The sequence below is a fragment of the Leptonychotes weddellii genome, chromosome 4, assembly GCF_054177405.1.
Source record: "Leptonychotes weddellii isolate Sample4059 chromosome 4, ASM5417740v2, whole genome shotgun sequence".
In the NCBI taxonomy this organism is placed as follows: domain Eukaryota; kingdom Metazoa; phylum Chordata; class Mammalia; order Carnivora; family Phocidae; genus Leptonychotes; species Leptonychotes weddellii.
The window spans coordinates 96,069,997-96,081,850 of record NC_138372.1 but is presented as its reverse complement, the minus strand read 5'-3'; the positions used below and the strand labels follow the sequence as shown (position 1 = coordinate 96,081,850).

At 43.9% G+C, this 11,854-nt stretch overlaps 1 protein-coding gene across 1 annotated transcript; it reads left to right on the top strand.

Annotated features, from left to right (window-relative positions):
• Positions 1-1,688: 1,688 nt before the first annotated feature.
• Positions 1,689-5,228, top strand: RPTN (repetin). Its single transcript, XM_006728401.2, is given in 6 exon segments — positions 1,689-2,212; positions 2,880-3,099; positions 3,102-3,291; positions 3,346-3,653; positions 3,656-4,138; positions 4,141-5,228. Coding segments are annotated over 6 exon segments (2,427 nt in total). The 5' UTR covers positions 1,689-2,074.
• Positions 5,229-11,854: the final 6,626 nt, after the last annotated feature.

Genomic DNA, 11,854 nt, shown 5'->3' with positions numbered 1-11,854 from the left:
GCTGTTAAATGGAAAAAACAAAATTAAAATTAAAACAGGTCAATAGATTAAAATATACATATCTAGGGTGCCTGGGTGGCTCAGTCGTTGGGCATCTGCCTTCGGCTCAGGTCATGATCCCAGGGTCCTGAGATCAAGCCCCGCATCCGGCTCCCTGCTCAGCAGGAAGCCTGCTTCTCCCTCTCCCACTTCGCCCTGCTTGCGTTCCCTCTCTCGCTGTCTCTCTCTCTCTGTCAAATAAATAAAATCTTTAAAAATATATATATACATATCTACCTACACAAGAAAGATAGCCTAAAACAAATCTCTTCCAGGAACTATATCCTGGCTATTTACTAGAATCACTAGTCCTTACTCTGACAGGTGTTTATAAAATGACCATAACAATATCCTTCTTTGGTATGATTTAACTGTTGTCCTCCATTAGTCTTGGTAAATGACACATATTAAGGATGAACACAACCTACACCTGTCTTTTGGGACCCCCCCATAGCATGCACGCACACACACACTCCTCTAATTAAATGGGGCAGGGACTTGAACAGTATCACCTATCTAATGACAAACAGGTTCGTAAGTAAGTGGGGGAAGTAAATAAGCCAAACGGTCTGCAGAGGGAGAGGTCAAGCTGGGCTGAGCTGGGCTGGGCCCAGAGTGATTCAGGCTCCACCACAGAATGGGTGTCTCCTGGGATGGCCTAGCAGGACAATTAAAACCCCTATAAGGAGGATGGGTTTTCAAGTCTCCAGTACCCGCTCTGGCTTCTGAATCTTCTGTTCATTCCTCCTTAAGCAGGTAAGGCATGCATTGGAAGGGGGGGATGGTCAGAGGAGTGGGTTATGGCAGTATCTACAAGGCTCTTCATAGCAGCCATAATGTGCTAGGCTGGGGAGGTCTGAGACTGTTCCCTGTGTGTGGCAGGTCTGGGTAGAATCCTGCTTTGTTTTTGGCTCTGAGAATATGACGATAGCTGGGGTGGCCCACTTCGGAGACTGTAAAATATGCATGTCTTTGTTTCAGCATGTCCTGGGCATCCCAAAACTGAGGGCTAGAACTATTGGTGGATAGCTTAGTCTCCCATAGTGGAGCACTGACCCTTCATGCAAGTAAGGCAAGACTGAAAAGTTTAGAGCTCATTGGGGTTGAGGCCCTAGACTACAGGGCCACAGTAACATTCACGTCTCATTGCAGTGAAATACCATAAGGAACTCAGTATGTCCCATGCAATTCATTGTGCCATGCATCCTTATAGGCATCACTGTATGCTTTTGGAATTCCAATGTGCTTTGCAGTTAGGGCTTCTTGGAGGCTTATAAACCCAGTAACTAGAATTTTTACAGCACAGGAAGAAATATCACTGAGATCCAGATCCCAAAAGGCCTTAGTTTTCCAACATGGCCATTGTGGAATCTAGCTGATTATATACACTTCCTATCATCTGTGCAGTTAATTTGGCTTGCTATTTTTATTGGTAATAGTTTTTATATTAATTTATTCTACTTTATAAGCATACCCCAAATGACCATCCAGGCCAGAAGTACTTGCTGTAATTTAGCTATCCAGAAAGCTTGCTTGGCCCATGGCAAGAGACCTCTAGCCTTCTTTCCCCCTTGAGCAATGGTCATTTGAAGACTGAGGCCTATTCAGTGGGGTCTATTTAGTGGTGGAAAATTATGCCTTACTATACTGGCTTCTGGCCCTGCCTCTGTGGGCCTCCTGATCTCCCTTCCTTTTTATTCTAATAAAAGAGTTTCAATCAAGCTAGTTCCACCTGGAGTAGGGGATGGGGCATGTAAACCACCTACCATATGTTCTTCACTTTTTAGGAAATTGTTACTTTTCCTAGTAAGGGACCCATAGTTTGTGCCCATCTCCCACTGTAGTACATATTTTGAGCCTGAATGTGGGTCAAAGGGAGTGAGGGGTATGGCTAAGAAGGGGCTCTATCATTTCTTAAACTTCTTTCCCTGACCAAAAAAGGCCACTTGCCCTCTGGAAATGCTATCTCCTGGTCTTCATCCTAAACACAGAAAAAATCTTGTTTCTTCTTTTAGGTTTACCCATTTTTGTTAAAATGGCTCAACTCCTGAACAGCATACTCACTGTGATCAAGGTGTTCCAGAAATATGCTAAAGAGAATGGGAAATGTACCTTGCTCTGCAAGAAGGAGTTGAAGCAGCTGCTCTTGGCTGAGCTTGGAGATATCCTCCGGGTAAGATGCATAGACTCTGGCCCCATGAAGTCAAGTGTGAGTGACTCTGACACTTGCATCCAGGGTTTGATGTTTTTTGTTTGATCTGGTCATGCTCCATCCACCCTGTAGCTAAAGATTTTCAGGCAGCTCCTCAGTACTTCTGTCCCAGCAGACACACGTGCTCACAGGCATGCACACACACACACACACACACACACACACACACACACACCCCTTCTTATAGCTGAGCTTGACAGAAGGGAGCACAACTTCAAACCAGTAATAATTTCTCAGAAGAAATTCTAGATTCGTATCTTGATTTCTGTCCACACATCTTCTCATTCATCCATTCAAGTCATCCTAGGCACTGGGAATGCAAACATTAATAAAACCAGCTTCTCCTCCCTCTAGGACCTCACAGTGTGGTTGGAAAGAAATAAGTAAAAAATAATTACGATATAGCATGTGATGGGATGGAATAATCATGCCCCCACTGGTCCAGCAAGAGATGCGGTTCTGAGGACCAGTTGATCCGTTGGGCTAGAACCAAGCCCAAGCCATTTCAGATTAATGGTTTCCAACCAAGAAAGGCTCATACAGGAGTGAAGAGGCTGGGGCATAGATACTAGCACACAGTATCCACAGGAGAACAGCTGATTTTGCTCTTTGTTTTATTTTCTCACAGAGACCAAATGACCCAGACACGGTGGACACCATCCCAAGCCTCTTGGATAAAGACAGAAATGGACATGTTGATTTTCATGAATATCTCTTGTTGGTGTTCCAATTGGCCCAAGCCTGCTATCATAAACTGGATAATAAGTCATGTGGAGATAGAATCTCTCAGCAAGAAGGGGAGCAGGAGGGAACACGAGACCATAAGTTTCCAGAAAATACAGGCAGGCAACAAGGCAGAGGCATGAGGGAGAAAGGCAGGACTCCCACTGTACTCAGTCTGAGAGACAAAACCAGGATGTCCACCAGAATCAGTCAGAGAGACAGGATAGGGACTCCCACTGTGGTCAGTCAGAGAGACAGGATAGGGACTCCCACTGTGGTCAGTCAGAGAGACAGGATAGGGACTCCAGCTGCAGTCGGTCTGAGAGACAGGATAGGGATTCCCGCTATGGTCAGTCTGAGGGACAGGATAGGGACTTCTGTTACGGTCAGTCAGAGAGACAGGATAGGGACTCCCACTATGATCAGTCTGAGAGACAGGATAGGGACTCCAGCTATGGTCAAAGATGGAGACATAAATCTAGCAGTAGCCTGCCTAAAAGACAAGGATATATCTTTGCCTTAAGTCAGTGTGAGAAACAAGTTCACGATTCTCATTATGGCCAGACAAACCAACAGGAATCAGGTTCTTATCATGAACAGTCTCAGAGGCTGGATCAGGAATCAGGCTATGGTCAGAGAGATAGACAAGAATTGGACTTTCAATACGGCCAGACAGACAATGCCAGAGTTCTCACTATGGTCAGACAGACAGACAAGGCCAAAGTTCTCAGTGTGGCCAGACAGACAGACAAGGCCAGAGTTCTCGGTGTGGCCAGACAGACAGACAAGACCAGAGTTCCCACTATGGCCAGACAGACAGACAAGGCCAGAGTTCTCACTATGGTCAGACAGAGAGACAAGGCCTAGGTTTTAAGTTTAGCCAAACAGACAGACAAGGCCAGAGTTTTCATTATGGCCAGACAGACAGACAAGGCCAGAGTTCTCATCATGGTCAGAGAGACAGAAAAGGCCTAGGTTCTCAGTGTAGCCAGACAGACAGACAAGGCCAGAGTTCCCACTATGGTCAGACAGACAGACAAGGCCAGAGTTCTCACTATGGCCAGGCGGACAGACAAGGCCAGAGTTCCCACTATGGCCAGACAGACAGACTAGGCCAGAGTTCTCACTATGGTCAGACAGACAGACAAGGCCAGGGTTATCATTATAGTCAGACAGACAGGGCCTGAGCTCTCACTATGGTCAGTCAGAGATTGGGGTAACAGGGCAAAATAGTTACCTCCAAGGAAGTGAGGGAACAAGCAGAGACTCATATGTTGAGCAATCAGGAAGGTCAGGGAGACTAAGTCAAAAGACTCAAGGACAGGAAATGACTCGAAATCAGGGGCAGAGATTCCAGTCTAGGGAAGGCCAGCAGAACAGCCACCAGGCATGGGAGCCTGAGGAGGCTAGCCAACACCACCAACACAAACTCATTGCACATATCCAGCAAGAAAGGTCATGTGGTTACAAAAGGGGTGACTGGCAATCATGTGGTGGTGAGCAGGACCACAGACAGGCCCAGGCTAGGCAAAGTCATGGAGAGAGGCAGAGCCACCAGGCAGAGGAAGAGCAGGGCCACCAAAGCTGGGGCAGACATGGTTGTGAGAGTCAGGTAACTCCATGGGAGATGCAAGCCAGGCAAACCCATGAAGAGGAAAAAAGCCATCAGAGACAGGACAGGCAAACCCACGAAAGTGAGCAGACCCATCAGAGACGGGACAGGCAAACCCATGAAGATGAGCAGACCCGTCAAAGAAGGGACAGGCAAACCCACGAAGATGAGCAGACCCATCAGAGATGGGACAGGCAAACCCACGAAGATGAGCAGACCCGTCAGAGATGGGACAGGCAAACCCACGAAGATGAGCAGACCTGTCAGAGACAGAACAGGCAAACCCACAAAGATGAGCAGACCCATCAGCAACGAGACAGGGAAGCCCATGAAGAGAGTCAAAACTGTCAGCAACAATGGGATAGGCAAACCCTTGAGGAGAAAGAAAGGTATCAAGGATCCCGGGATCAACAATCTTATGGGACCCAGCAAGGCTGTGCTAATAGAGAAAAAATCCACATGAATGAGAATAGCCAGAGGCGAGGCTCACGGGGAAGACGCAGTAACCTGACCTTCCACCCCACCCAGAGTGGTGGGAGGCCCCCAAGGAGAGAACAGGGTGGAAGTCACCCTACCAAAGCATCTCCTACTCCCAACCCCCTCCATGACTATGTACAAGAGCAGAAAAGGAATCAGCATTAGGCTGTGCACACACCAGAGCTAAAAGCAACCTGAAGCTAGGGAAGAAATCTACATGTCAAGTTTATCCTTACTTCTGTTTAAGAGATTGAAAATGTATGTCTTTCTTCTCTCTTCTATCTGTTTGCAAGGATGCTTTTGAGAACTAGTATTCACTTTTAGGGCATGTCCATGCTTTGAGCAGCAATTCTAGGGTGTTCTGGTTGGGTTAAATCTGAGTGGTAAGTTGGGTGACATAATCAGATTCCAATTTTGATTACTTTGGGGATTTAAATCATTTCCTGGTTTTCCATCTGTGTAGGTGGGACATGGTTGGATCACTGAATGGTAGAAACTTCTCCCAAAAATTCAGAAACAGGAAAGGTATTCTGAAGATACATATTACAGCCTGAGGACAGGAAAGCTGGACTTTGGTGGCTTTGGGCTCCTGTGGACGAAACACTGGGAATTGCAAACCTCATAGCCTACACTAAAATGAAACATGGTGAGAGGCTTCTAGGAGAGTCATCTCTGAAGTCCACAATATCTCCCATGCCCAGGCTCCCACCCTTCACCAGAGGAACTGTCCCCTGAGCTGCTATCACTACAGCTGACTGGACTGGTTCCAGCTTCATATCTATCCAGTTTCTGATCATATAAAACACAGAGGAAGAATATGTCATCTGCTTGCAGCTTCCAGCAAGCCAAAACTGTCCATCCATAGCTCCTGAAAACCCTTCAAAGAAAATCAATGGAATTGTATTAAAATACCCAATAAATGATTGGTGAGCAATGATCTCAATGACTCTTTTCCTTCTTCATGGTGGAGACATGCTATCCTATCTTCACTTGGGTGCAGTTTTCCAAAAATAAGGCCTCATTTCTTGACTTCTAAGATGCCTTTGTTCTTTGAGTTCCTGAGCACTGAAGAAAAAAAGGGAGAAGAAGGAGGAGGAGGAGGAGGAGGAGAGGAATGGAAGAGAAAGGAGAAGGAAGAGGAAGAAGAGGAATTAATATGAAACAAATAACAAAAGGTCAAAAGGAATTTATCTAAATATTTTCAGCTCCTTCCCCCACAGAGGAGTCAAAGGTGACCGTTGCCCTCATTCACTTCCACATTCAAATGGTCATTAAGTCTTGCCAACTTTACATCCTTCATATCTCTTGGATCTCTTCCCACTTCTCCATTTCCCTCCCCTTTAATTTCCCTCCTCTTCAGTGACTCCCAGTGACTTTAAGATGAAGTTCACACTCCTTAGCACGACACCTAGGCCCTTCACCATCTGACCCAGATGACCTATCCAGCTTAGTCCCATGAAAAGCCCCTCCAAGGAGCACTAAGTCCTCCAGCCATACCAAGGACTTGACCTTTTCTTAGTTTATCAGGGTCTTTCATTAACTCATATCTTTGAATATACCATTCCATAGCCTGGAGTACCTCCCCACTGCTTCTGCCAGGTAAAAACCTGGGCATCCTCTGTGTCCCAACTAAAACATCACATCTTCTGGACAGCCTTCCTGGACACTCCAAACACTCCTTCCTTTACATTCCCATTCATTTCTCTTATAACATTTGTCACACACACACTATTGTGATTATCGCCCCTACCAGGGAATAAGATTGTATTGTACTCAACTATGTACTGCTCAGCACTTAGTGCAGCCACCAATGTCCAGGGGCACTCATAATTGTTTGCTGAATAGGTGGGCAGATGGAAGAACTTAGTCTGGCTTCAGGAAAAATTCAGCTAAAAATGTACATAGTAATATTTATGTAGTAACAGACAAAAGAGGCTAAATTTGACCCTTATTCAGTCAAGGGTGAAGGTGAATGAAACAGCAAACTTTTTTGATATTTTAAGCAATAGAACATTTAATGCCTAGAATTATAAGAGCTGAATTATTAGAAATCAGTAGGTGATGCCCAGAACTATTGAGGTCAAGACATCCATAGTACTGTAATCCAGCAATCAGAAAGCTGGGATCCAGAAGCTGCTGGCATCGCTCCCAAATCTGCCTGTCAACAACCATGTTCCATAACCCTGTTTACCAAAAGAAATAGCAAAAATCACCGTAGCTTCCAAATATAACATAAACACATCTAATTGGAAAAACATAATTCATATCCAGAACTCTAGCTACAAGGGAGTCTAGGAAATATAGAAGGAGATAAGAATGGATGTTGAGGGCCATTGGATTCACCATAGGAAGGATATATAGACTCATAACAGCAGCCCCTTCCCTCAAGGAGATTACAATCTAGTAAGAAATATGTGTACAGCAAACAACCATTAAGTAAAGCAAGATGTCATAAGTACAAGAAAATTGCTGTCATTATAGCAGCAATGTCCATAATAGCCAAACTATGGAAAAAGCACAGATGTCCAATGACAGATGAATGGATAAAGAAGATGTGGTATATATATACAATGGAATATTATTCAGCCATCAAAAATGAAATCTTGCCATTTGCAACAATGTGGATAGAACTAGAGGGTATTATGCTGACTGAAATAAGTCAATCAGAGAAAGACAATTATCATATGATTTCACTCATATGTGGAATTTAAGAAACAAATCAGAGGAGAATAGAGGAAAGGAGGAAAAAATAAAACAAGATGAAATCAGAGAGGGAGACAAACCATAAGAGACTCTTAATCATAGGAAACAAACAGGTTGCTGGAAGGGTGGGGGGGGGAGGGATGGGATAACTGGGTGATGGACATTAAGGAGGGCATGAGACATAATGAGCACTGGGTGTTACATAAGACTGATGAATCACTGAACTCTACCTCTGAAACTAATAATAATAAAAGTATGTTAATTAAATGAGCTTAATTTTTTTTTAAAAGGGGGGAAAAATGTTCATAGCAGCAATGTCCACAATAGCCAAACTGTGGAAAGAGCCGAGATGCCCTTCAACAGATGAATGGATAAAGAAGATGTGGTTCATATATACACCGGAATATTACTCAGCCCTCAGAAACGATGAATACCCAACTTTTACATCAACATGGATGGGACTGGAAGAGATTATGCTAAGTGAAATAAGTCAAGCAGAGAAAGTCAATTATCATATGGTTTCACTTATTTGTGGAACATAAGGAATAGCATGGAGGACATTAGGAGAAGGAAGGGAAAAATGAAGGGGGTGGAAATAGGAGGGGGAGATGAACCATGGGAGACTATGGACTGTGAGAAACAAACTGAGGGTTTTAGAGGGGAGGTGGGTGGGGGGATGGGTTGACCCGGTGATGGGTATTAAGGAGGGCACATACTGCATGGAGCACTGGGTGTTATATGAAAACAATGAATCATGGAACACTACATCAAAAACTAATGATGTACTGTATGGTGCCAAACATAACATAATAAAAAAATTTTTATAAAAATAATAAGTAAATAAATAAAAAGGGGATAAAGAAAATTAAAAAAAAAAAAAGAAAAGAAAATTGCTGTCATAACACTGAGAAGGGAGTAAGTAATTGTGTGGAAGGACTGAGATAAGCTTGCATGGAAGAAAGCATCTAAGCTAGGGTCATGATCCTGAGGGAGTGGAGATGAGAAGGGTCATGGCTTGTTGTGGGCCTTAAGCTCGATGGGGATGTTGGCTGCTGTTTAAATGGCATAATTGTCCAGGAATAAGATGGGTCTTCTTCACAAATATTCTCTGTAACTGAGGACCTCCCCAGAAAGCTAAACTAGAGGGTGGAAAATAAACCCAAAGCTGAGAGGTTTCAAAATCTATAAGCTGCTAAGGGTTCCTGGGGGCTTTCAGTGGGTCAGCTGGGCAGTGAAGGGTGGGAGGATTTAGGCATTCTAGGCAGGGGGAACAGCATGAGTGCCACATGGTGAAGGAAGTTCCAAGGGAACACTAAAGAGAGAAAGCAGAGAGTAAAAGCTGGAAGGACAAATAGAGCTGGATCACGGAGGACTTCAAAATCCACCTTGAAGAGTTTGGAATTTTTTTTGTTAGTAGTAGGAGCCACAAAAGTTTTCTGAGCAGAGAATGAGAGGAAAAGAGGAAAACCAGCAGGAGATAAAGAGATAATGGGATAAAGAGAAATGGCTACTATAAGGAGGGACATGAATTTGGTCTGGGTAACTCCCCATCACAGGTACAACATAAGCACAGACTGGGGGGTTATCCAAGCTCTAAGGCAAAAGACCAGAAAGGGGGTCTACCCTAAGATGGTGTGAAAGCATGGAGGAGAGACATCCTACTACACTGCACTGACTGCTCTGCAGTGGGTAAAAAAAGCAGCTCTCTGGATCTAAACCAGAAAGCAACCTTCCCAATTTCCTCAACTGGAATGACCAAACATCAGATCGCCCCCGCCTTAAGCACTGTCTCTACTCTCAAACTCTGAGAGAACCATGCACACCATGAAGCTAATTCACAAAAGGTCCTCCAAATCTACCCACACCAGAAAGATACCATTCCTTTCTAAAAGATATCTTCCCCTTGGGACCCACTCCTCAGCCACCTTCTCTTTTCTAACTATGGTTATCTTGTCCAGTCCTACAGCTCCAAATATCACCACTATTTCTAAGACTCTCAGTCTTCATCTCTAGCCCTACCTTTTTCTTAAATCCCAGACTCCTATATCCAATTATCTCTTTGGCATTTCCACTGGGACATCAAATAGCATCTCGGTCTTAGCATTCCCAAACAGGAATCTTGACTTGTTTCTCCCTCAATTTTCCCCAGTTCAGTAAGTTGGTAGGACCATCCACACTGCTCAAGTGAAAGCATAGGAGAGACATTCTTTACTGCAATCATTCCCTCCCCCCAATCAAACTCATCAGCAGTCCCTTTGTTTTTATCTCAAAATACGGTGTAGCCCAGATCCCACCATTCCTGTCATCTTCCATGTCATCAACCCTCCCTCCTAGAACCCAGCAACAGCTTCCTGATGGGACTCCTTACTCCTCTGTGAAATGGAAACCACAACAGATCACTCCCCTGGGTAAAAAGCTCAGTGGTTTCTCACCACACAAGAATAAAATCCAGCATTCCTTCCTAGGATGGGGCCCTGCCAAACCCTATCATGCACCACTCCCCTCTGTGCTCACTGTTTTCCTATCACACTGGCCTTCCTCTGGTGATTCCAGCAGGACAAGCTGGTACCCACCCCAAAGCCTCTGAACCAGCTATTGCTTTGGTTTGGAAGAGTCCTCTCCCCAGCTTTGTGTGACTGGCTCCTTATTTCACTCAAGTCTCAGCTAAAGAATCACCTCCCAGGAGAAGGTTTCTCGACATTTAGTCTACAAGAGTAGTCCCCAGTCACTCCCAATCACATCCTCCTCTTTCCCTTTTTCTCAACATTTTTCATATCTGTTATCTTGGTTTTATGTTACCTGTTTATTGTCTTTTTCTCACTACTGGAACTTAAGGCCCATAAGGACACAGATTTTGTTTGTCTTGTTTACCACTGTACCCTCTGCATCAAAAAGAGTATGCATTCAAGGTGCAAGCCCAATGAGTGTAAGTGTCCACTGAATGTTCACAAAAGGCCTTTGTGATCTGGCTTCAGTCTACATTTCCAGCTTTGTTCCCCACTATACCCCCACCTGCCATCTAGACTCCAGCCTAACCGGACAACTGCCCAGCCTCCACACCTAGGCTTATACCATTTCCCCACTGGCGCCTCTCCTAACCTTCACCTGGCCAAATCCTATCTATTCTATTAATTAGCAGCATCTCTCAGACCTATCACCATTGCAGAATTTATCATATTGCACTGAAACGACTCTACACCCATCTGTTTCCCACACCAAGCTGCAAGATCCTTGCAAGTAGAAACTGCATCTTATTCAGTTGTATCATCGGCACCAAGCACAGTGACTGACCAACTGTATGTAAAGAGACTGAGATTTAGGGGCAACTGGGTGGCACAGTCGGTTAAATGTCTGACTCTTGGTTTCAGCTCAGATCCTGATCTCAGAGTCATGAGATTGAGCCCCACAGATGGGGCTTCACGTTCAGCGCAGAGTCTGCTTAAGACTCTTTCCCTCTCCCTCTGCTCTCCCCACCAGCACCACCCTCTCTCTCTCTCTCTCTAAAATAAATAAATAAATCTTTTAAAAAGAGAGAAAGACTGAGATTTAGAATAAAAAGACCTGTATTGAGACCTAGCTCAACCATTTACTGATCTTATAATCTTAGAAAACTTCAAAAAGCTTCTTTATCTCTTTAAATCTCAATTCTCTCATCTATAAAATAGGATTAAAAATTTCAATTGTTGCTTAAATATAAGCTGAGATGACATACATAAAGTAGTTAATAATCTGATATCTTCTTGCTTATTTATTTAATGTTTATCAACTTTTCCCCTTTGGCATTATTTTTAATAGAAACTTAATAAATGTTTACCATGTTATTAAAAAGCCCAGCTTGGGGGAAATCCTTATATAAGACAAATTAGATTTTAAACAAAAGACTGTAGTAAGAGATGAGTAAGGACACTATATCCTACTTACAGGGTCTATCCAACAAGAAGATCTAACAATTGTAAATATCTATGCCCCTAACATGGGAGCAGCCAATTATATAAGCCAATTAATAATGAAAGCAAAGAAACACATCAACAAAAATACAATAGTAGTGGGGGACTTTAACACCCCCCTCACTGAAATGGACAGATCAT